The sequence below is a fragment of the Chroicocephalus ridibundus genome, chromosome 1, assembly GCF_963924245.1.
Source record: "Chroicocephalus ridibundus chromosome 1, bChrRid1.1, whole genome shotgun sequence".
NCBI lineage: Eukaryota > Metazoa > Chordata > Aves > Charadriiformes > Laridae > Chroicocephalus > Chroicocephalus ridibundus.
Window position 1 is genome coordinate 59,298,962 of NC_086284.1, and position 25,605 is coordinate 59,324,566.

The 25,605-nt window shown below is 43.1% G+C and overlaps 2 protein-coding genes across 5 annotated transcripts in view; one reads left to right on the top strand and one right to left on the bottom strand.

The window, feature by feature from the left end:
- The window catches only part of CLDN10 (claudin 10), a 63,326-nt gene extending 49,809 nt beyond the window's left edge, over positions 1–13,517 (top strand). For both annotated transcript variants that reach the window (XM_063336421.1, XM_063336411.1), the window contains exons 2-5: positions 4,622–4,783; positions 4,948–5,029; positions 11,770–11,877; positions 13,148–13,517. In XM_063336421.1, the coding sequence (XP_063192491.1) occupies positions 4,622–4,783; positions 4,948–5,029; positions 11,770–11,877; positions 13,148–13,262 (467 nt within the window). In that variant the 3' untranslated portion in view covers positions 13,263–13,517. The remainder of the gene's footprint in view (positions 1–4,621; positions 4,784–4,947; positions 5,030–11,769; positions 11,878–13,147) is intronic.
- Positions 13,518–15,118: 1,601 nt separating this feature from the next.
- DZIP1 (DAZ interacting zinc finger protein 1) overlaps positions 15,119–25,605 on the bottom strand; it is a 43,702-nt gene continuing 33,215 nt past the window's right edge. For 2 of the 3 annotated variants that reach the window (XM_063336446.1, XM_063336432.1), the window contains 8 exons: positions 24,629–24,774; positions 24,112–24,307; positions 23,634–23,763; positions 23,393–23,443; positions 22,390–22,592; positions 21,875–22,005; positions 16,948–17,116; positions 15,120–16,160 (listed from right to left, as the gene is read on the bottom strand). In XM_063336446.1, the coding sequence (XP_063192516.1) occupies positions 16,078–16,160; positions 16,948–17,116; positions 21,875–22,005; positions 22,390–22,592; positions 23,393–23,443; positions 23,634–23,763; positions 24,112–24,307; positions 24,629–24,774 (1,109 nt within the window). In that variant the 3' untranslated portion in view covers positions 15,120–16,077. Of the gene's footprint in view, positions 16,161–16,947; positions 17,117–21,874; positions 22,006–22,389; positions 22,593–23,392; positions 23,444–23,633; positions 23,764–24,111; positions 24,308–24,628; positions 24,775–25,605 lie in introns of all 3 variants that reach the window. The other variant, XM_063336442.1, reaches the window with a different exon arrangement.

A 25,605-nucleotide genomic window follows, 5' to 3' on the forward strand; every position in this document is an offset into this window, starting at 1 on the left:
GCGGAAGGGCAGCCACCGTGGTCAGAGGTGCTTTCAGTAGCTCTTCCTCGTGGTTACGGGCTCTGCTGGGAACCCATTACCTCCTGACGGTGGGGGGGTATGTCCCCTTTTTGCCCTAACCCTTCCCCAGTGCAGGAGCGTATTGCGGGGTTGCGGTGCGTCACGCATAGCTTAGAAGAATTTGTATGTCAGCATGAAGACGAATCTGCCTCGGCCCTCAAGTAGCCTCTCCCGTCCTTAGCTTCTGTGGCTAAGCTGGATCCCATTCCCTGTGTCTGAGAACATGGGAACCTCCTCACTCCTCAGGTGGAGGACTCGGAAGACACAAAAAAGTGCAGATCTGGAAAACTTCCCGTTTTCCCAGAAGTGTTTGTGAGCAGAAGCAATAACCCCGTCGAGGTACGTGTAGGGATCATGCGTTGCTCTCCTCGAAATGGTCGAGCAGGACTGGGAAATTACTAGAACTTTTTTTGTCATCCCAGGGAAAGGTGGTTCTGCTCCACTCCTTCCTCATGTAGCTGGAGAGGATTTGCCTCGCAGAGCAGTTCCTCTTCTACAGAAATGGTTTTTTAAATCAGAAACCTCTGAGTTTGGCTGGACTTCTTGTCTGGAGAGACCACTTGGGTCCACCAGGGATCAGAGGCAAAATGAGGGGTAAGAAATCGTGGTATTACCATGCTAGTTGCTGGGGCACTCCTGTGGGGTGCAGAAGTCCTTCTTTCTTCAGGAGCAATGTCGTAGTTAGGGTCAGGAGTGATGCGGAGATGGTTCCCCCGTTACCCTTGTTTTGGTTTGCATCATGGAGCGGTCTCGAAATGTGGCCCCCGGATTGCCGTAGGGTGGCACGGCAGTGGGGATGCCCCGCTGGCTTTCAGGCCATCACTCCCCACGAGTGGCTGCCAGAGAAAACGGCATGCGATGCCCTTCCACCTTCATGCATTCCTGAGGAGGAATCCGTTTGGCCAGCCCTCGTTAAGGGCTCAGCCCCAGGGTCTGTGTGCCAGCAAAACTATTCTTGCTGTCTGTGGGCCTTGGAGTCATTCTGGGTTTACTTTTGTGCACTCCTGGTTGTAGGTGGAAACTTGGTGATGAAACCACCTCCCCAAAAGAGGACGTATCAGTTACCGTATTTCCAGTGGTGGATCTGATGACCTTTTGCAAGAACAGAGCTGAACAAAAATTTACTTATGAGCTGAAAGAGGGTATTAGAGCTTGGAAAAACATAGAAAAGCAATGGGTGTGTACTTTTAGAAGGAATCTGCGCTGTATCTGTAAGGCAACCCCTTATACTTCACGTGATGCAGGCTGCAAGACGCCACCGGAGGCATTTATGGTGAAAGTGACAGTCCCTAGAACTTTGCATGTATTTTTTTTCTGTGTCGTATGATATGATATGAATATATGAATTCCTCCTCTTTGTGAGCATGAGAAGCAAGTGTGAGAGCAGTGAGGCAAGAAAGATGAAGATCTAACAAGATTAATTTGAATGCAAGACAAAACGCATTTGTTTAAAAAAAAAAAAAATCACCTCGAAGTAGGTTTCTCTTGGAATGCTGCTAAACATGACTTTATGAGTAATGCATGTTTGTCTGCTTGTCTGTTTGAAACATACGGCTTTTTGTTGCTTGGGAGCTTCATTTGGGTGGTCAGCGTGTACACGGTAAGCTTCTTACAGGAGCTGGTGCACATACAGACAGTAACTATTTGGAAAGGGGACAGTCTTTGGTCTTGAGTGGAGGAGTGTGAAGAAATAGGCAGCTCCCCCTTGCACGTCTTTGCATTATAAGCCTTGGTAAGCAATGGTTCTTGCTTTCTAGGAAGCAAAGAAGAACTTTAATTACTCTTACAGCCAAATGCTATACATAAACGTGGGGTCCAAGCAATGGGAGGCTGGATTTGGTGAAAAGGTTGATTTTGCCCTTTCATGCTTCCTAATACTCCAGTCAACCAAGCGGGACCAAGAGAGTCTTCTGCTCTTCCACGTTACTGCTGTAGATTGTGATTTTTTTTTTTTCGTATATTTTGTTTTAAAAATGTGTGCCTGTTGGATGATTGCTGTGGTGAACTGAAACAAGTCCCACTGTGGCTGGTCTGTCCAATTCGGTAAAATATTTAGTGGGGAAGGTTATTCATTCAGCAGAACTGAGCAGTCCTCCGGCTCATGCTGTTTATAATTGAAAATGATTTCTGGGTGAGTGAGTTAATTATTTCTTGCTGTCTCACTACCCTCTACCTATTCTTAAACTGAGTATTGACCTTCAGGAACAGCTGAATTTCATCCGTGTGGTTTCCAGCATATGCTGGTTATTTTGGTTGGGGTGAATATTTACTGTTTCTCCTGGAAGGTTCACACATAAATAAAAGTTTAGAGGACCTGTGGGTAAATATGTTCATGGTTCAGCACTTTAATGTGTCAATTAGCTACTAACAGTGTCAATAAATTGGACCTGTCAAAAATAATAGATTCCTTGACGGTGTTTATCTCCGGCTTTACCTGTGTGCTACAAGAAATACATTACACACCACCCAAAGCTCTAAAAGTCAACTTTTCCATGCCTGTAGCGAAAATTAACAAGGCAAGACTGCTTTATTCAAACTCGGGTTTTATAGATTAAGTATCACCTTTTGAAATCTTCATAAAGCCCTTTTCTTCCTGACATCCCTTGGGTCTTACCTGGGTGAAGAAAAAGGAGTAAGAACAGGGGATTTGGCTCAAAAGCAGAGGTGTATCTGTCACCGGAGTTTGAACTGAACCCTTTGGGAGTACAGCTTTATGTCACTGCTGAGGAGACTTCACTCTGCCCAGATGGATGAGAAAGGTGGTCCTCTCACCTGATTTTAGGTAACCGCCATCTGGCTGGTCACTCTGGGCTCTCCGCATCATTTGTCACGAATGGAGAAAAGGAGGTTTCTCCAGAGGGCGGCTCATCCTTCCACTGTAGGAGTCTACCTCATAGTTCAGACTCAACATACCTAATTATAACAATAGACACTTCAACAGGCACAAGTGACTCCCCTGTCTTATATTCCAACATGAGAGGCGTACAACAGTTATTTCATTAACTGTTGCATTTCTGTAACAGATAGGCTACCGAAGTACGTTGCAAATGAGAAAGTCTATGTGCATACCAAGAGATGTAGATAAATGGCAGTAGGTTGCGTTTGCAGACGTGCAGCACAGCACCTAAATCCAGTAGGACGGATAAAACGGGGTGTTACGTGGTACAAATTCCTTCTTGTGTGCTGCTTGCCGCTCAAAGCTGTGAATCAATGTTTTTTTTAAACAAAATATTGTTAAAACGCAGGAGCAGTCATCCTGGAGCTGATATGCTTCCAGGAGCGGCCAAAGTGGGTAGCAGTAAGGAGGGCAGAAGGCGGCCAAGCATCCGCGGTGGCCATCTGCAGCTCAAGGACCTGCCAGCTAGACACAGGTTTTCTCTTTAATTAATGTATCCAGTCTCTTTTTGAATCTCTGTAAACCTCTAGCATCCACATATCCTGTGGAAAGGAGTTCCACAACTTCATTATGTGAACGAGCGTGCTTTTTGATTTGAGTCTGCCGCCCTCTGTTTTCATTAGATGTTCTCTAGTTCCTGTTCTAATATATTAATTTCCTACATAGTAAAGACTTTTGTGCAGTGTTGGGGTTTTTTTGTTGTTTATTTGTTATTATGTAAAACTGGGTGCGACAGGCAATGAAAACGTTGCTTAGCTCTCGACGTTTCCACCTGCTGGAGATCAAAGCGGGAAGAATGAATACCCTAATAGTGGCAGTACGTTTTCATTCAAAATGAGATGTAACAACAGGTGATGAAGAAAAACATCTTGTGATGGTTATTCAGCTGTGTGAGACTGCAGCGTTCCACCCTGTAAACAGTGATACGGGACTATCACAGGCTTTCAGTTACAAGATATTCTCGGAAAGGGGAAGAGGCCAAGCAACCCGTTGTCCTGCTGGAAGGCCCTGTCCTTGGGAGGTCCAGCTCAGAGCACAGCAAAACTGTGTGTGGCTAAAGCCTTTGTCCAGGCTTAATTGTGGCAGTGATTTGTTTTATCTCAAAGAGTCGCTGCTGCCCATGAAGCTGAGCACGTGTTTTGACTTCCTTGCAGAATGAGGGCCTTCTTGGCAGATCCAAATTAAATCGGTGGCGTGTCCAGGCAGGCCCAGGACCCCAGCCGGGGTCAGTGCCGCCGATCTGCTGCCGGTCGTATTGCATCTGCGACACGCAGCCGCAGCCAGGCTGACATGTGAGACTCGCTTTGTGTGCACGGAGTGGCTCTGCAACCTGCGACGGCCGCCGCGCAGACCACGGGGTGTTGCTCTCCAAAACCTCATGGGTGCGACCTCTTGCAGAGACTGTACCCGATGCCACGGGATTATTTTTTTGCAGCCCCAAATACTGTAGTATGTTTCTCATGAGCTGGGCCGAGGTGGTGATGCCCTGTGAAGGGCGTACATCACCTAGGAGTATACGCTCCAAGGTAAGGAGACGTTACTCCAGCCAAGGTCTAGTTCGGTTTGCAGTGGTGAATGCCCAACGCTGCGCAGGGGGAGAGGAGCCACAGCAAAACCCATTGTGGTCCCAGTTCTCACGTTCACCTTAACTCTTTCTCACCGCAGGTTACATCCAAGCCTGCAGAGGACTGATGATCTCCGCCGTCTGCCTGGGCTTCTTCGGTGCCATTTTTGGACTGGTTGGGATGAAGTGCACAAAAGTCGGAGGCTCCGATCAGACTAAAGCAAAAATAGCTTGTTTAGCTGGACTGATTTTCATACTCTCTGGTAAATATACTTTATTTGTCTAAGTTTGGGCATTTGAAGTCATACCAGAGCTGCTACTTTTCCGCAGAAATCCACGGGCAATTCTCCGTGACTTCAATGGCTTCGGGGTCAGGCCCAAAGCTCTTCTGCTGGCTCCACTGAATGGTTTGTCTTATGCTTTTCAGGGTTGTGCTCTATGACTAGTTGTTCCCTGTATGCAAACAGGATTACGTCTGAGTTCTTTGATCCTTCTTTTGTTGCACAAAAGTAAGTACTTTCCTCTACCCGTAAACCTTTCAAAGAAGTAGACCTTAAGTTTCACGCTGCCCCGCAGAACCCATTTAAACAGGGAGCAGGTGCTTCCCCTGTTGGGCAGAGGAGGAGAGTGGGCTGCAGTTTTATTTAATTGTGTTTTCCAACTGGAGTAACCATGTGCTGAAACCTAACAAAGGAACACCTTCCCGTACGGCCGTTGCTGTGTAACCTTCGTGCCCAGGCTTCTGGGCAGGGTTCTGCCCCGCTTGCCGCAGAGCAAACGGGGTTAATCAGGAGTGAAGCTTGTGTTTATGTCAGAGATGCAGCAAATGGGTTGCACAAGACAGAGGTGCTCATTAGGCGCGTCATTTGATAGGAAAGGAAGAAAATTATTCCCATAATCTTTTGATAGAAGGTGGTTTCCATGACGGTGTGGAGCACTGCGCAATCTTGACTCCTCTTGGAGAGAGGTTTCGGCAGGCTCTGTGGACTTTTTGCTGACAGATTTTTCAAATCCAGATGACTGACATTTGGACCATAAACCTTATCGTAATCCGCGATCTTATAAGCACTAACGTAAATGCTTTGACTATAATTGTAATTAAATTTAGGGGAGCGAGCATTTATAGAATTGCAGGATCCATACCAGAAATGATGAGCAATCCGCGAAGACCCCTAAAGCTGTGCGAGTTCTCAGGACCTACAAAGGCAGCAATTCATGAGCCAGTGCTTGGATTTTGGATTCACATCTTAACTACCAAGTCTGAAAACATTAGCTGTAAATTATAGCATCATAGACTTTCCTGTTTTGGCTTCTTACGTAATGTAAAGTTATCTTTCAAGACAAGGATTTCAGAGTTTCCATGGTGGTGATCCTAGGATATGTCAAGCATTGGGCAAACATTTCCCTGACAGCCATGTAAGGGCTCAATAAGGAACCCTGAGCCTTTCTTTTTCTCCTTGATAGAAAGAAAATAGTCTGAATAAACAGCATTACCTAGATCCACATTTGCGGTAGGGCTGACACTGCTTCTCCTGTCTTGAAAACAAGTTCATATTCGTTTCCTCCACAATTCTGCTGTGGTTTCTGCTTGTTTGATAGGGTGAGGACAGGATCGAAAGGCCTCCAAAAGAAACAAGAATGTGAGATACTGTGAAGAAAATGGAGCCTGGCTATATAGCCAGAAGTTAATTATTCATCAGGCTTACTGTTCCTAGTGAAAAATACCGTGATTGTTGCCAGAAGTCCCTTTCCTACACTGTATTCCTAAGCTCTTCTGCTGCAAAAGAGCAGGCAGACCTCACAGCGGAGTTTTGCTGGGAGGGAATGAGAAATCCAGTTTAATTATCAAAATAAAGGTAGTAAAACATCCTCTGCAGAAATTACCTTTTTCCTGAACAACCAGCATAGCTCAGCTGTGGGCACACATAATCACGACTCCAAAGATAAAGGCAGAGAGGAAAGCCAGAAGTTGTAATTCGAGTTGCGCACGGTGCGTGTAGCTCGTGCAATGGCCTAACGTCAGGTTAAGCTAGTGGTGGCGTTCGACTCCTTTTTCCTCTCAACCAGTGTAAAATATGTTGGAGTAATGCATTTCGTTGCTGTCTGTGAACTCTCACTTTGCTATGCATTGCGGAAGCATTTACTATGCTTTGCTGGTACATTGTGGAGATTTGGCATTGGCTCTTGACTGAGACAGGCGGCTGCTTTGGGCTTCAGCCCTTCGCCTTTTACTGCACGTTTCTCTCCTGAAGTTATTCTAGCCGTGTCAAAGACAGGCTTGAGACACTGTTAGTGGGAAACAAACGACACGAGATGTTCGGCATCCTCTCAGCCGTCAGAATTTCCCTCCAGCCTTCTGCATTTGGGAGAGGAGCCCTGACTATGTATGGGTGGAGGAGGAATCAGAGACCTGCCTAAAGCTGTTGCCCAAGAGACTTCTGGTTTGAGTTGTGTACCTGGCTGAGGACTCACAGGCACCACGGGGACACCCTAAAACCCGCCTTACTTAGAAAGGAATCTTAGGTTGGACTTTATATCCTGATGCGACAGTTCGCATTGCCGGTTTAAAACAGCTCCAAAGGAATTGGTTGACCCTCCATAGTAACATGTGGAGTCTTGGGGACAGCATGGGTGCTTGCAGCAAAGATAGATTTCATTTTTCTTCAGACACCTTTACTAGGGGAAAATCATAGAATCATAGAATGGTTTGGGTTGGAAGGGACCTTAAAGATCATCTAGTTCCACCCCCCTGCCCTGGTCAGGGACACCTCCCACTAGACAAGCCTGGCCTTGAACACTTCTGTTTTGCTGTCTTGCTAATTTTGCTCCCACAGCTTCTCTTAGGAAACTATTTTGTCACTTGACTACTTTTAATTTATAAAAAACCCTCTTATAGTCTTTATCCTTTTTTGTCCCTTGCCACCATTTGAACTCCGTATCATGGTTGTTCTTACTGATGAATGGGGTTAGTTTATCCAAATTATCCGACTAACTTCCCGTTCTCTTTGGTAGAGAATTGTTTCCCTCCAGCTTTCTTGTCTCTGAATGGGTTGTGCACAGTTCGCACAGGCCCTCTTTCCACTGTCCTGCCATGACATTTGAATCTATTTTTCATTTTCCAAGGATTGTAAGAATTAGACATTCAAAATGTGTATTTCCCTTGGGTAGTCGTGTAGATTCATGGAGTAGATAGGGATGTCCTTTATGTATGCCAACATCCAGTTGGCTAATGAAGCTTCCACTGCTTTGCTTAGGAGTTTACTTCATGGTCCTAATACGTGTAACAACTGGAATATTCTTCTCCTTTCCTGATATTACGCTTTTTTCATTTCACTGAATTCTGCCTCCCTGGATTACAGTAAAAAATCTGCTCTTCGCCTGCTTGGTCAGTGTAGTTGAAGGTGACTTTCAGTTCACTGTGGTTGAATTCTCTTAGTCTTCAGCTTTCACCGCCTCTAGCCTCTTCAGCAACGTCCTGCTCCCCCCACCCCAAGCCACCAGCGATCTCTAAGCGATCCTTTGGCAGATTGATTTCACTGATTGGAGACAGTTGGAGACGCAGCCACAGACTTCGAAGAGCGGCTGCTTTGGTTCTTGCAACCAAGAATTGTAAGAATAGAAGAGTGTGTTTCCTGCAAAGACTTTAATGATAAAGAGGGAAGGGGAAAAACAGCAAGTGTGGAAATTTCTTCTAAAAAAGCCTTTCTCCTTTTTTTTTTTCCTTTTTTTTCTGGATGTACCAATGTACATAAGGGTTTTTTCGTATGGTAAGGGGTTTTTTTTACATACTGGATTTTGATGGGAGGTTAGGGTTGTTTTCTTGAATGCTGAAAAGATGGATTCAATAAAAAACAGGGAGCCCTATACAGGTTGATATGCAATTGAAAATTTGAAGTTTTCCTCATAAACACCAGTGCAAATCAAAATGTCTTTTATCTGTTTAAAGATGTGGAGGAAAGACCAATTTGGCCAGCCCTGTGACTCATTAACCTAGCAGTGCGGCAGTCACTCGAGATGGGTCCATATATACAATCTCTTTATACACGTTACAGTGACAAATGTGGTTTAAAAATTACAACCAATCCCGAGAACAAAGGCTGGAGCCCAAATCTTCTTTCCCAACTAGTAGGCAACAGTCAGGTAACTCTTTTCTACCCAGTGAAACTCAGTGTAATCTTGATTTCTTTTCCGTACAGCTGAAGAACTTCAGGAGGGGAGATGGCAGTCAGTCTCCTCATCTCTCTTGCATGAGCCTCTGGCCAACTGTTTAATGTTGTTAGATGGAAAGGTGGAAACGACCTTGTGTTTCCCACATTCTAGGCAAATCACAGAATCACAGGATGGTCGGGGTTGGAAGGGACGACTGGAGATCATCTAGTCCAACCCACCTACCAGAGCAGGGTCACCTAGAGCAGGTTTCACAGGAACGTGTCCAGGCGGGTTTTGAATGTCTCCAGAGACGGAGACTCCACCACCTCTCTGGGCAGCCTGTTCCAGTGCTCTGCCACCTTCAAAGCAAAGAAGTTCCTCCTCATGTTTAGGTGGAACTTCGTATGCTCAGGTTTGTGCCTGTTACCTCTTGTCCTGTCCCCGGGCACCACTGAGAAGAGTCTGGCCCCATCCTCCTGACACCCACCCTTTAAGTATTTATAAGCAAGTTGTCACAGCAACAGCCTTCCTGGGTCTTGGTCCAGCTGTGTTCTCCAGCACCATGATGGTCTGCCCTAACTTTTATGGGGCCTAACCCTGGTCCACATACCTTAGGTGTGCTCTGGCAGTACCTGTGGGGATGGAGGGATCCCCAGGATGGGGCTTACCTCACATCCGAGTTAGTCGCTTTGATCTGCCTTTACAGCTCGTTAAAAGAGGTGCCTTGAGGGTGTATTAGGAGTGTACTGTGTATTTCTTGCATGTTGACCATAACGGGGTGATGAGCTCTCATGTAGGTATCTGCTTCTAATCAGAGAACCCCCAGTCCTTGAACAGACAAAAATCTGCTCAAGTCTCGTGAAGACTGTAGCATGTGGTTGGAAACATGAGCATAGGTAGAATTGAAACTCTACAGATTTGGCAGATTTTGAAGTAAAACGGGGCTGGGTGGTGTGGAGTTTTCCAGGGAGAAAGGCAGCTGAACTATGGTTTGCAGCAGTTGAATTTGGAGGTTGAGTGCCTAAGTCTCACACCGGGTATGGAGAACATTTGTGGGAATCTGATCCTTTTTTTTTTAACACGGGATGATAAATAAAAAACTCTGCTTAGATGATGTGAATGGAAAATGAAAAAGCAGCCTAGAAGTCAGAGCGTAAGTGGGGCCATGAAGAGTCGGGTGCAAGCCCTCACAAAGTGTCCTACCTCTGGACTCCAGTGTCTCCATCTCTTCTTGCCAGTAAGTCCCTGAGTCAGAAATGACTTGAAACGACTTGAACCTGGGTGTCCATAGCATCTAGCACTGGTTTCCTAAGTGTGGCTTTTTCTCCCTGTGTGACTCTTTTTTTTTTTTTCTTTTTTTTAAAGTCTATGCTTTACCTCTGGTTAGAATCTCAAGAAAACATGGAAAAGTGACTTTTTTTTTTTTTGTTGTTCTCCAGCCAGCGTTCACCCTCTTGTGACCTATTACAGAAGTCACGATATCATTTTCTGGGTGTCGCAGGCAATTTTTGAGCGTTTCCGCAGTATCGTCTTTGTAAAGGCAGAAGTTTTGTGGAACAGCTTAGAGGTGTTTTCAGTTATGTGTTATTTCAGCTAGTGCGAAATGAGGATCTGTTCACATGGAGGTGATGAGACCCTGCTGAGAAGTGTGCAACCGCACGGTCTTGCAGCTGTAGAGGCGGGCTGTCAAGCAGAGGCTTTCGTTCACCTGCCTCACCGGAGCTTACAATAAATAAACAAACTTACTAACAAAGGCTTGAACCTGCCCAGTAACTGCGGCTGGATGGCGAACGGGGGGCTGTGTTTTCAGCGCGGGATCCCAGTAATCAGGAGGAGATAAAGGGTTCCTCGAGGAGAAACTGGAGCTGAGAAGGAGCAGGAGACACTGTCCTAATAGTGAGGAACATGAGACTCTGGAGGCTGTTGGAGCTTGCGGTCTAACGCCGGTCATCGTGAAAGTGTTGTACGGGGCGGCAGCCTCAGGCAAAGAGCTGGGGAACGGAGCAGACAAGTAGCAGCCGTGGCTTGCTGCTCGTCGTGAAGCTCTGGAGCTCAGGTTATGGGTGGTGAGCTCAAGCAGGTGGGAGGAAAAGAATGTCTTCCCCGAGCCCTTCTTTTCTTTCATTTACTGGTGTTGCTTCGGAATCTTGGACTTACCCGTGTGTGGTAATGCTCCTGAGGCACCACCATCTCCTCTCGGAGTCAAACCGAGCAGTTCCTGGCTGCCGACAAGTTGGTGGCTGCCCCGGCTGGCAGAGGGGACCGTGGCTGGTGACCTGGAGCTGTGACCTGGGAGGGGAGCAAGTGTCTTCCAGCCTGAATCTTCCAGCCACGGGGACAAGAGAAGCAGAAGGCTGCAGGCGCGTGCCCGTGTGTACGCACACGTACATAGAATCATAGAATGGTTGGGGTTGGAAGGGACCTTAAAGATCATGTAGTTCCAACCCCCCTGCCATGGGGCGGGGGGGGGGGGGGGGGTTGGACACATCTGCATATGCGTGCATGTATGTGCATATACACATATGCATAGAGCAGATACATCTGTATATGCATAGAGTGCACCTCTACGTGTGTATATATTGCATATGATATATATGTACAAAACGCTCATGTTTCAAGCAGGGTGGAGCGCGGATGGGGAGGGAGAGAGATGCTGGGAGGCGGAGGGGGGGGAGTTCAGGAGAGTTGTAGGCAGCAGCTTGAGTCGCTGGCTGAGCTCCAGCTTGGGAGCCAGCGGGGACAAACCTGAAGCGGTGCGAGGGGACGGGAGCTGTAAAACGGGCCAAAGAATCCCCTAACCCCCCCCCCGCCCCATCCAAGCGATCCAGGAGGAGATGCGGAAAAGCCAGGCGCCCCGGCTGGCTGCGCGGGGAGATCAGCATTGCCCATGTGTCCCAGAGGGACAGTTTGCCTCCTCGAGCGAGAGGGAAATAATGAAAAGGACACGGGTGGACAGCAGAGATGCTGATTTTGCCATGAATAATGTGTTCATCAGTGGAAAGTTATTCAGGAAAAAAATAAAATTTAGCTCTTTTATTGTGAAAAAAACCTGTTAAATCCATGCTCTCTCGTGTTAAACCCATTTATTAACTTCCCGTAGGTATGAACTAGGAGCAGCTTTGTTCATCGGATGGGCTGGAGCTTCACTGTGCATCATTGGTGGCAGTATATTCTGCTTCTCCATAGCGGAAAACAGTAATTCTCCAAGGTAAAACACAAGCTGTACTTACTGAAAGACGTCAATACCAGTGTATTTCTGCCTGCTACATACGTACGCAGTTTGATTACTTTTCTGAAACACTTTGTAGTGAGGTTCGGAAAAGGGTTGTGTGGATGCAAGAAAATAATGGGATTTAAGGATAATGCTCTTGTCCGTCATTAATGTAATTGAGAAAAGCTATTGACTTGGAACAAATACTTGTGTAACATACGCTCGATAAATTTACTACAGCTGGAAAAAAACCGCGTTCACTGATGTAGGAAAAGTGGTCAGGTCACCTTACAGGTGTGAACAGACAAGTTTCATAGAATCATAAATGGTTCAGGTTGGAGGCACTTTAAAGATCACCTAGTTCCATCCCCCCTGCCATGGGCAGGGACACCTCCCACTAGACCAGGCTGCTCAAAGCCCCATCCAGCCTGGCCTTGAACACTTCCAGGGATGGGGCAGCCACAGCTTCTCTGGGCAACCTGTTCCACTGTCTCACCACCCTCACAGTAAAGAATTCCTTCCTAATATCCAATCTAAATCTACGCTCCTTCTGTTTGAAGCCATTACCCCTCGTCCTATCCCTCCACTCCCTGATAAAGAGTCCCTCCCCATCTCTCCTGTAGGCCCCCATCAGGTACTGGAAGGCCGCTATAAGGTCTCCCCGGAGCCTTCTCTTCTCCAGGCTGAAAAACGCCAGCTCTCTCAGCCTGTCCTCATAGCAGAGGTGCCCCAGCCCTCTCATCATCTTTGTGGCCCTCCACTGGACCTGTTCCAACAGGTCCACGTCCTCCTTGTGCTGAGGACTCCAGAACTGGACGCAGTACTCCAGGTGGGGTCTCACCAGAGTAGAGTAGAGGGGCAAAAGTTTCTTTAATCCCAAACCATCAGATCGAAAGAGAGAGAGGTGAAGGACAGCGGTGGTGGCAGTGGGACCTCCAGCAGCGGAAGAGGGGCAATAACAAAAGAGGCACAGCTGGGGGGAGTAACTATTCACCTGGGATCTGCCACTGCCTAAACGTCATGATTGGGCCCTAATTAGCTGCGAACAAGAGAGAAGTGAATTGCAAAGAGAGATGGGGGGGGGGGAATGTCACACCAGAATGAGACCGCAGAGGCAAGGAAGGTGTCCCCCCTGCCCCCTCCCCTGAAATTTATAGGTAGGGGCCTATACTTTTCTTCTAGTTTCCTACTACTGTAACGCTTGGACGCAGAGGTGTTACCTGTCCGTGGGATGAGCTGTAAGTGGTTGATTCTCTTTTCTTTTCAGGAGGGGGTATGCATATAATGGAGCCACATCTGTGATGTCTTCTCGTACAAAGGTCCACAACAGCATCCCAGAGAAAACCCCACCAAAGCACTTTGACAAGAACGCTTACGTTTAATTGTAGCGTTGGAAGATTCAAAGCATTTTAAAAAAGTTTGTACGTTTCATTCAGAGTGATTTCCACCCCCCCCAACCCCAATGTAATTACCACTAAGACAATGACTTTTTAAAACATTAACTTGCAGCTTTTTACATATTGATGTAAATTTTATTATATAATATTTTAAGATTGATGTTGGTATTGTAAAGTTTATACCTGGAAATCATGAGCTGATGTTGCTTTCTTGAAAAAAATAAATGGGGTATTTACCAACTCGGTATGTCAATTGCTTGGTCAATCACAGAATGTTAGGGTTTGAAGGGGCCTCTGGAGATCATCCAGTCCAACCCCCCTGCCAGAGCAGGGTCACCCAGAGCAGGTTGCACAGGAACACGTCCAGGCGGGTTTTGAATGTCTCCAGAGACAGAGACTCCACCACCTCTCTGGGCAGCCTGTTCCAGTGCTCTGCCACCCTCAAAATGAAGACGTTCCTCCTCATGTTTAGGTAGAACTTCCTATGCTCAAGTTTGTGCCTGTTACCTCTTGTCCTGTCGCTGGGCTCCACTGAGCGGAGTCTGGCCCCATCCTCTTGACACCCACCCTTTAGATATTGATAAGCGTTGATGGGATCCGCTCTGTCTTCTCTTCTCCAGGCTGAACAGACCCAGGTCCCTTGGCCTTTCCTCGTAAGAGAGAGGCTCCAGGCCCTTGATCATCTTTGTAGCCCCCTGCTGGACTCTCTCCAGCAGTTCCTTGTCTTTCTTCAACTGGGGGGAGCCCAGAACTGGACACAGTGCTCCCAATGTGGCCTCACCAAGGCAGAGTAGAGGGGGAGTATGACCTCCCCCAACCTGCTGGCCACCCTCTTTTTAATGCACCCCAGGAGAACACTGGCCTTCTTGGCCACAAGGGCACCTTGCTGGCTCATGGTCAGCTTGTCCACCAGGACTCCCAGGTCCTTCTCCGCAGAGCTGCTCTCCAGCAGGTCAACCCCTAACCTGCACTGGTGCATGGGGTTATTCCTCCCCAGGTGCAGCACCCTACACTTTGCCCTTGATGAACTTCAGTAGGTTCTTCTCCACCCAGCTCTGCAGCCTGCCAAGGTCTCACTGTATGGCGGCACAGCCTTCTGGTGCATCAGCCATCCCTCCCAGTTTTGTGTCATCAGCAAACTCGCTGAAGGTACACGCTGTGAAAGTGAAAATAAGTATAGGATCTGGGGAGGCAGGAGCAGGTACTAAGAAGAGTCAGGGCCAGTTGTTATGAAAACAGTCACTAGAGAGGGTCTTGCACAGCCTAAGAGAATGCACGCCTGAGAAGAAGAATGCCCGCATCATCGTGAGCATTTGTGTGCGTGGCAGAGAAAGTAAAAATTGAGGCTGGAGCCTTTGGGGAGTTTTGTGGCGGGCAAGGCAAGGCTTGGAGACACTTCCTACATTCTGCATTCGCTTTGTGGCGCAGGGCTCCTGCCCTGCCTCAACGCGCAGCCCTGGGGGCGACGAGGCACCTCCAGGGGGTTGTTTTTATTCCCCGCAGTTGGCAGTTCCCCCCTTGGGCAGGGGACTGGGACACACACCTCTGGCTCCAGAATGGCTCCAAGCCACTGGGTTTCGAAAGGGAAGGAAAAAACCCCAGGAACGCCAGCTGGCCTGCTCTGCCACCGACGGTCCTGAAGGGCTGACCAAATAAAAGCAGACAATGCTTAACAGCGCTATTTTAGATAATCCTGAATTAGTCACAACAGTTCAAAAATTCAGCTACTGCTTTTCGGGGGGGGCCCTGTCCATAGAAATGGGATGGCTTTTGAGGGAATATTTGTCCAATGATTCAATAAACGAGGTCGGAGATTATGAATAACCACAAAACGTTTCCTAGACTGAGACCCTAAAATTAGTCACAAACTCACATCTGTCTTGAGGTTTTAACTGCTGAACCCTTGGGAGAAAGATGTAAATATAAAAAACCAATAGTCCTATTTATTAATAGGCACAGTATGATAGAAAAAGTTTTGTATCTGATAGCATCTAAAATACATCAGAACAACAAAGCCATTCAACGTTCTTTTTATTTCACCTTATTTTTGTATTTCATTTAAGTCAAAGCACCATTGTGTTGTCTCAAGGCGGCAGCCAATACGGACAAAACAGAAATATGAAAGTACTTGCGCAATGGCAGGTCAGTGCTTTCCTCACTTAGCTTGCGGTTTGAATTTTTTTTTCCAATTTTTGTGCTGTTATGTTAACTAAGACTCACCTCTAATAAAAGAACCCCAACATTTCCAAAATAGGAGGCATTTAATAATAACTAGTTTCATAGCTGAGGCCTTTTCTTTCTTTTCATTTGGTGTTTATTGTAAACCATGGTAGAAACGTAACATTTTAATATGTGGAAATATTTTCTTTAAAATGTTCACAATTTTATATAAAGTTTATGATAAAAACCAAGAAAATGTGCATTTAAAAATTTATAAAGTAATACTCTGGAGTAAATTCTGTTCACTGGTCACCAGGTTTTCTTGCAAGACCAGTTTCAATCTTTAATGTAAACATTAGAGGCAAAATCTTCACCTCAGTGAAACCCAAGAGACTTTCAACATCTGAGTTCATGAGAAAGAAGAATTAACTCTCGATTTCCAGACAGACACGGCCAGTAATGTGCATATGAATATTCTTGTTTCGAATTCAGGACCGAAAGACACAAGAGCTCTGTAAACACTATTCCTTGTTATTACATGACCAAAATGAGAAACGAACAGGAAACACTTGATGTTTTCAAGTACATTTTCGACCCTAACAGAACCTGGCAGCAGCGCCTCCCGGCAGGAACGCAACTATTATATATCTGAAGAATCACTCCAGTCTGTTACAGTGACTAAACTGCTTTTTAACGTGCTTGTATTATCAGCTTCATGAAGGCCTGTTAAAATAACAAAAAAAACCCATTAACGATTATTGATAATATTTTGGGGGTATTTTTACTTTGTATTTATCTATGAGATAAAATTACATGCTGTGTGAATGAACACCTGTGGACTTCAGGAAGTCCAGAATTTCAACCAGTGAGGAAGTGACAAGTGTTGATAATACGAAGGCTGTTTCTGTCACAGAACACAACACACAGTACAAGCAGTCAGCATCGACATTACTTTCCTTTTAAAAATAACCTGAAGTATCTTTGTACAACTGACACAGCTTTAAGTATATTGAAACGCCAGGGCTAGAAACTACTCTGTAAGTTTTATATAAGATTGAGGTTATTACTTTACCAGTAGCTCGAATGTTTATCTCAGGCCGGTAGGTCACTTAGATATCTTGAACAAACCCGAAATTTTATTTTTATTCTCAACACAAAGTAAAGTTTTGCTCCTCCCTTAAATATGGGAAGGGATTAAAAAAAACCCTGAATGTTTAATTTTTAAGATGAGGTTAAAGCCTGATAGTACTATATGTTTTAAAATCTCAAATTTAAGTTTGTTGGTATCTCCGTGTATTTACGCGTATGTGTCGTTTATGTGTAAGTACATATCATAAGTATCATATATGATATTTATATGACATAAAACCGAGCACACAGTTTTAATTACTTGTTCTTTTCTTACAAAATACCATATATTGAATTACAATGTGTAATACACGATACTGAAGTTCTTCTCTAGATGTGTCAGCTGCTTAAGGCTTATCACGTAGAAGTAGGAATACGTTACCTTCCTCCTTTGGTACACTTCTCTTCGGAAGACCCCACGCCTGTACCACAGATGCGGCATTTGACTCATTTTTTGGAACTGTCAATGCCTTCTGACCTCCATCATCTTTCATCAATAAAAAGTCTTCTACTGATGATATATCCCAATCATCTTCATCAACTTCTGTGAACTAAAAGAGAGAAGAAAAAACATGCATTTTTTAAGTTGTGCCAAGTTCTTCCATTAACTCAACAACGTGAAACTGCTAAAGAAAAACGCCCTGGCACATGGCCTGCATGACATCTATCACCAGTTTTAAAATCCACATAATTCAATTACCTAAATTATATTAATTCACTATTACAGTTCCTAAGCTAAGAGTGTTGGGTTTTTTTTTAAGTCAGGAAGTACAATAGTTCAAAGTTCTGCCAGTTTCATAACTGGCAGAAACCTATTTTTTCAGGTATTACATGTCTAACTTAAAAAAGGATCATCTTTTCTGGGATATTAGCTATTCCAATGAGATGGAAAGTCTTTTAGACATTCGAATGTACGTTACTAACGTGAAAATAAAGACATGACGTGTTCGCAGTTTAGTTAGCTACATAAGCATTTTGCATTCACACTATAAAAAATTAATATTGCAATAAAGGCCTTTTAAATTTAAAATGAAACTAATTTATTTAAAGAAAAAAATAAATAATGAAAGTTAAAAAAAATAATGTTCAAAGTTAAAATACGTATTCCTCTTAAGACTCACTGTCAGCACGTACAGGTATATTTTTAATTAAGTGGTGGGTTTGCACGAAGAGTTCCCAAAATGAGAGTCAAGTCAACCAGATGAACCTGAAGGCAGCAAGTCCGTGGTCTTTCTTATCTCACCTGCCTGAGAACTAAATATCTTCATTCAGATTTTGAAAGAAGAGCTACAGCATTTCCCTATTTGTCAATCAGATGTGGTTCAATGGAATCGAGCCATTCTTAGAGAGCTTAACTGTGGAAAGTGAAAGATGGTTTCTCACAAAGCTAAAACCTTATTTCACAGGAGTTTCTCAATATTACAGTAAGATATAGAACGCACTTCTGTTGCACAGAAGGAAGAGTCAGATGCTATTAGAAAACAATGTAAGGTATGTGCATACGAGAGAAAAATCAACAAATATGAACATGTCATGTGTCTCGAAAGACGGAAAGAGACTACAGTAATGCTCTACCTTGCAACATCAGACAATTTTAACATTGCAAACTCTTTTTCAAAAACTGACAGATCCGCTCAGTGTGCTGTATTATTAACATACCAGGACTCGACATTTTGCTGTTTTAAATTATCTGCATTTGGAGGGTGCGGTAATGGGAAAGTCAGAGTCACATATATTGAGAAATGCTGGAGGAAGAGTTTCCTCAAACAGTCACGAAGTCCCAACTGATTTTTAAAGTACAAAATAGAGAGAAAATATGTCAACTTCAAGCAGAATTCATTTTTGATCAAGTGTAAATACACAGCTCCAATCAAAACTGCTACGCAGTTTTATTAACTCAAAGACTTACTCCAAAGAAACACCACAATCCATGCAATGTCTGGTACAGGTGAACTTAGCTAATACAGCTTCAGGTAAGCACAAAATAAATTTTCTCTAAAATGTTTCTGAAGTAACTTCTGTGAAACATGACCTTTATAAAACATACGGCAATAGGATGCCTTATACAGGTTTTACGGTATTGTGGGTTTTGAGAACGACAATTAGCAGCTATAAGCATTTAAGCTACTAGTATTTAAGCTAATTAAAAAAAATTGGACTTTCAGAGAAATCATCATTCCAATGGCATTTATGTCTTTGGGCACCTTTGAAAATCCCAACTAAAATTTAAAGAATTAACTTGAACTGTATGCCTACATTTAAGCATACAAATATGGACATCGATATATGCACATTCATGTATAATTAGCAAAGAATACAAGATGGTGTGTTGTTCTGTAAAGATTCCAGAAAGTGAGCAGCAACGCCTGCCCTGGGTTCATAAACTCATTTCAAACTCATCACATCCATACAGCAACACGTCACTGTGTTAATATATCAGGGACATGATGCATTCTAAACTAATTGTAGCAAAAACATTTTTCATGGAATGGTTTGGGTTGGAAGGGACCTTCAGAGATCATCTAGGCCAACCCCTCTGCCATGGGCAGGGACATTTTTAACCAGACCAGGCTGCTCAAAGCCCCATCCAACCCGACCTTGAACATTTCCAGTGGTGGGAAATGCATATCTTCTCTGGGCAACCTGTTCCAGTGTCTCACCACCCTCATCATAAAAGGTTTCCTCCTTATATCCAATCTAAACCTACTCTCAGTTTAAAACCATTTATCCTTGTCCTATCACTACAGGCCTTGGTAAAAAGTCTTTCTCCACCTTTCTTGTAAGCCCCCTTTATATTTTGAAAGGTGCAATCAGGTCTCCCCAGAGCCTTCTCACCTTCATGCTGAACAACCCCAACTCTCTCAGCTTGTCCTCATAGGAGAGGTGTTCCAGGCCTCTGACCATTTTTGTGGCCAACCTCTGGACCTGCTCTAACAGGTCCATGTCTTTCTTGTACTGGGTCCCCCAAAACTGGATGCAGTACTCCAGGTGGGGTCTCACGAGAGCAGAGTACAGAGGAAGAATCACCTCCCTCGACCTGCTTCTTTTTATGTAGCCCATGATATGATTATCTTTCTGGGCTCCAAGCACACATTGCCAGTTTATGTACAATTTTTATACCACTAGTATCCCCAAGTCCTTCTCCACGCGGCCGCTCTCATTGCATTCATCCCCCAGTCTGTATTGACACTGGGGATTGCCCCGACCCAGGTGCAGGACCTTGCACTTGGCCTTGTTGAAGTTCACGAGGTTCACCTGGGGCCACTCCTAAAGCCTGTGAAGGTCTCTCTGAATGGTATCCCTTCCTTCAAATACATCAACTGCACCACTCAGCTTGGTGTCGTCTGCAAACCTGCACTCAATCCCACTATGTCATTAATAAAGATATTGAACAGTACTGGTCCCAGTGCAGACCCTTGAGGGACATCACTCATTCCTGGTTTCCACTTGGACATTGAGTGTAACTCCTTGGACACGGCCATCCAGCCAGTTCCTTATCCATCTAACAGTCCATCCATCAAACCTATGTGTCTCCAATTTAGAGGTAAGGATGATGTGGGAGACAGTATCAAATGCCTTACAGAGTAGGGGTAGCTGACATCGTAGCTCTTCCCTTGTCCACTGATGCAGTCACTTCATTGTAGAAGGCCACTAGTGGAAGACACTTCCTTGTAGAAGGCCATTAGTCAGGCATGATTTGCCCTTGGTGAAGCCATATTGGCTGTCTCAAATCACCTCCCTGTCTTCAATATGCTTTGACATATCTTCCAGGAGGATCTGTTCCATGATCTTACCAGGCACAGAGGTGAGGCTGACTTGTTGGTAGTTCATAGGGTCCTCCATTTTAAAAATGGGTTTGATGTTTCCTTTTTCAGTCAGGGACTTTGCCTGACTGCCATGGCTTTTGAAATATGATGTAGAGTAGCTTGGCAACTACATCAGCCATTTTCCTTAGGACCCTGGGTGGCATCTTGTCAGGTCCCCATGGACTTATGTATGTTCAGGTTCCTCTGGTGGTCTCAAACCTTATCTTCTCCCACGATGGGAGGGACTTCATTCCCCTAGTCCCTGCCTTGAGGCTCAGGGGCTTGAGAGATGTGAGAAGAGAGGTTACCAGTGAAAACTGAGGCATCTTTAAAACATAGATTTTAAGGCTTATTTTGCTACAGCTTTTTTGCTCTTGAAGCTGAAATTCCTTAACACAGTGGCCAGCGAACTGTGAACATTTTACAGTCTTCTATCATCTGACATTGCAGAGAATTTGAAAGTAACATTTGGGCAGAAAATTAAACTGTAATAGTCACGTCTGAGTTGATAATTTTGAATCTGGCAGGATTTGCAGCTCTCACGCAGTCAATGGACAAGCTAGGTGTCACCAGTGGCAATTAAAAACACACAGGTTAAATGTGATTACCCTACCATTACAGCTGAAGTTGATTAAGACAATCACCCCTTTCTGGAAACTGAAATAGAAGTGTCACTGTTTCTGGGAGGAGTGATAAATTTCAGATTTAACTGTTAGTCAGAGAGCCCTAAGGTAGCAGTTTTATTATGGATAACAGGATTTTCAGTAATTATTTGTTTATTTAGTAAAAAAATATTTTCTTGAATGCTAGAACTAGTATCTGGCTCTCTACTTCAATCTAATAACAATGACTAAAACTGAAATAAACAGCACTATCTCCTGCTGACTTCTGATTTGGAGTAACTTCTGTTCTTTTTAAAAAATTGTTCAGGCAAAGATTAATTTGCACCAAAGTGGCTTACCAACTATAAAACTCTAAACTGAGGGGAAGACTGGGATCTTAGCAGCTTGAGGGGTAAAGAATAAGTTGTGTCAGTATTCTGGTTGCGAACACGTGGCGTGCTCGATGGACAGACATCAGTGGTAGATCTGATGTAGTTTGAAAGCAGCGTATAATTGTCAATAGATGCAGTAGAACAAAGACGGTACTCACAAATGGAATCTGTCCCCTCATTAAAATGTATTTAAAAGTTCCATATCAGATAAAACTCTAGAAATAAAATATTTTAAAATATTAGATAAGCAAATCCATTTTTTCTCCATCAAAACAAGATACTAGGAACACAAGTAAAGAAGGGCTCTCTCTAGGCTGCTAGAGAAATAAAGATGATACCAACTGCGCCCAAACTTTGGGCTAGCTGTAGTGATCCAAACCAGTCATGACATAACCTAATAAGCAGCATGATGAAGAAGTCACTTGCCACAGATCACTTGCTAGCATTTTTTAAGATATGTGTCTAGTTCAATTACTTAATGAAATAACAATGACTATTAAAAGTGATACCTTCAGTTCTTGCACCTCTTCTTTCTTAATAAATGCCTGCGCAACATTAATCCCTCCAGCTGGTTTGTTCTTATTTCCATGGTTAGAAAGACTCTTTCCAACTTTTTCAGTCAGTTTTTGAATAACTGTTCCTAAAGTTCATAAAAAAAAATATATTGACAGTTTCAATTCAGTAAGGGGCTTTACTGTAAACCCTCTAGAAACCTTCCACAAAGCAAAAATAAGTAAAAGGCTGAGAAAAGCTTTTCTTTGGACAGAAGTCTCTCTGAGGCACAGATTGACTCTTTTTCTCCATTTATATAAAACAGCATGACACACATCTAATTTGAATGGACATCTGTAAGTACTATATTAACATAAACACATTAGCAAAAACATAAAGTGCACGCAAATATACATATACTCCAGACTAGACCGCCTGCCTTCATTATGTTTTCTAACACAGAAATATTATCAGGAAATGCAAAATCACGTACAGCTGTTACAACATGCATAAACAAAAGTAATGATAAAACCTTTTGGAGTTTTGGCAGGTGTTCCAGTTTCTTCAGTTTCACTTTTCTCCATCCCATCCACATCGCTTTTGCCAGAAGCCTTCTGAAAAGCACTGACTTTGCTGCTTAATGTTTTTGACTGCTTTTGCAGTAATTCCGATGATATGTAATACTGCTTAATATCGTCTTCATCTCCTTCTTCCTCTGAACTGAATGGTGGAGTTCTAAGCAAAAACACATACAACCCGGGGACTTACTGGGTTTCACTGACTGCATTGATATGGACATACTTAAGCTTCCTTGTATTTTCCATTCCAGTAACATATGCATTTTTCTTATGTGAAAAAAAACCAGGAGCTCCCATAAATTCTAAGTATCCATAAAACTATTTAAATGAAATCATGCTACTAAGTAAACTCAGAAAGTTATCTCTTACATAGATATGATTATTTCCATCTATGCAACTACCTTTACAACAGATCAATACATAACAAGGCAAACAAAGATAGGTCTTTCATGGATCAGCAGGCAGAGAAAAATTCAGAGTCAAGGAATCTGCAGCACAGAAAGTCTGTTCTGATATTCTGTTAGATGAAAATAACTTGGGAATTTTTCAGTGCAGGAAATTACAAAGTAATGTGCCTGATGTGAGTAGAATCTGGAATATTGTGTTTAATTTTGGTCACAGTAAGAAAATATCAATAAACTGAAAAAAGTCTATAAATGCTTTTAACTGGCTCAGAAAAAGCATGTGAGAACTAAACTAAAGGAAGTGATACTACTTGATTTTACTGAATGTCCATCTCTGGTTCACAAGAAAGAATATATCTACTGAAAGGAGAACACACTATTTTTCAGGGATTATGATAGCAGACTCGAATGGCATAATACTTTAAAAAAATATTAAATGTGGAGTCCAGAAAGCGTTATAGTTTCAGCTTAATAATAGCCTTTGCGCAGCAAGCATGTGAATATTCAGTCACCAAATACGTTTTCTTCAAAAATACAAAGGAATAAAACATACGTGATACTAGATGACTTTCTGGCAACTCCATTTCCAAAAATCTTCATGGATCTAAAAATAACAAGATAAGTTATTTCAAGACTGACAGTCAACTAAGTATGCATAAAGTTTATATAGAAGTAATGTGAATTCTTTGCTCAATTCTTACAACATTAGGAGGAAATGTTCATATCGGTCATAAAAAAACCAAACCCATATGATTGTTACCTGAGGTATGAGTACTATGAGAATAGCATCTTACTTTGGCGTAGAGGTATTCTCAGCAACGGCTGATCTTTGTTCAGCTGGGCGGACAGCTGTTGAAGACCGTTTTACTCGTTTTCGTGGTGTGGCAAATGAGGAAATTCCCAATTGGTTGAATTTCTGTTTATCTACAAGAGAAGTTATCAATCTCATTATTAGAAACAATGTTTGGTATCTTTCATATTTCATTCATAAAATTAAAGATGTCTCTGCTGCAGATTATAGTTTTACAAAAAAGAAGAAAAAATAATTGTTTTCTTCAAAGCCGTTCAGAGTTACCATGTATATTGCCAATATAGGAGCTAGGATTTCTGCAGTTAAGCACAGTATCAAGAACCCTTTAAAGGAAACTGTTAAGTTGGCCATAACGACATAGAATATTTATGTGAAAAATTATGAAAGCAGCTACATAGAAATGTTTCTAAATGAAACCTTAGGTACCAGTTATAAAATGTAAGAAAAAAGGGGTTTTTAACCTTCTGAAGGAAGCTGAGGACAGGAAACAGTTCTATTACAAGACGATGATTTCTCTTCAACCCTAAAGCTAACTTGGCGTTCAAGATGCTCTCGAATTCTCTGAATGTCAGGCTCTTGCTTCTGTTTGCAGTCTCTAGCAGATTCAATAGCACGCAAAATTTTATTTAATCGATCATTTGGGATACCGCGAACACCCTAAGGAAACAAATTGTATTGTAAATACAGGGGCTATTATTTCGGGGATTTATATTCTACTATCATACATGCTCTTCTAAACTTCAAATATCACAAAACTCGTAGAAAAATCACAAAAGTTGGTAACACTGCTCACAGGTGTAGCCATATCCTCCACAGCTCGAATTTGATGGACATCCCCTCAGGTTAATGAATTACACTACAGGTGGAAATTTAGCTTTGGATTTTATAGGCTGAGGGTTGAGGTACAAGAGTGAAAAAGAAAAGCAAAAAAGTGGGACAAAGATTACCCCTCTTTTAAATAATTCAAAATAATCTTACTGCTTTAATTCCCAAGGATTCCAGCTTCTCCTCCAGGGCTTGCTCCAAAACAACTCGTAATTCTTTAGTTAAAGAAGGATCAGTCTTCAAAGCATTTATTAAATAGTGGTTACTTCTACTTGTTTTATGGTCACCTTTCTCAATTTCTGAAATAAAAATGCAAAAATGCATTTAAGAGGCATTTGAAAAATCCACAGTACGAGACAATTAAAAACTGCACCGATGCATGCATTTTTCAGAAACACCGCAGACATACATACGCACTTCTTGTCCACATGGAGTTGTACTCTTTTGAAAATCTTGGGCTAGCTTACTGAAGTCAACTCGCTTGGAATCTACAATTCAGCACCTTGTACCCACCATCATAAGTATCTTTTATTTTTCTTCTTACAGAATCACTATAAAGATATAGTCCTGAATATTTAGCATCAAAGACCTTTACTTCTAGAACTGTACTTGGAAAATTCTAGTAAAGAAAGACTATCTTCTGATACTTAAGTTCTCTAAAAGTGGTATTTCAAATCAAAGCCAAACTCTAGCAGGAATTAAAACAGGAATATGACAAAATTTTTCTCAAGAAAAGCTTCAAACAATGTAATGTTCTCTGATAAAAAAAACCCCACTGAAATCAAATATTTGGAAAGTTGGAACACCTTCAAAAGCCTTGGTAAAGATAAAACCTTAGTCTGAGTCAGACTGTTTCCCAGAATATACATGATGGATAATACTTAACTTCAAAACTCTTTCGAGGACAAAGTTCAGCGTCGTGTTTTCTTCTATGCAGGTCTATGACATCATACATACTTAAAAGCAGACAAAGAAGTTTCCATCCCTTTCCCTTATTTTAAGTGTCCGTAATGACATGAACTCTTATGCAAGAAATAAAGACTCATCTAGACAGATTCTTCCATCTAAATTAAAGACTGACATTTGAGTTAGGCCCAAGTATTATAGGGTTATACAAGGGAGTAAAGAAG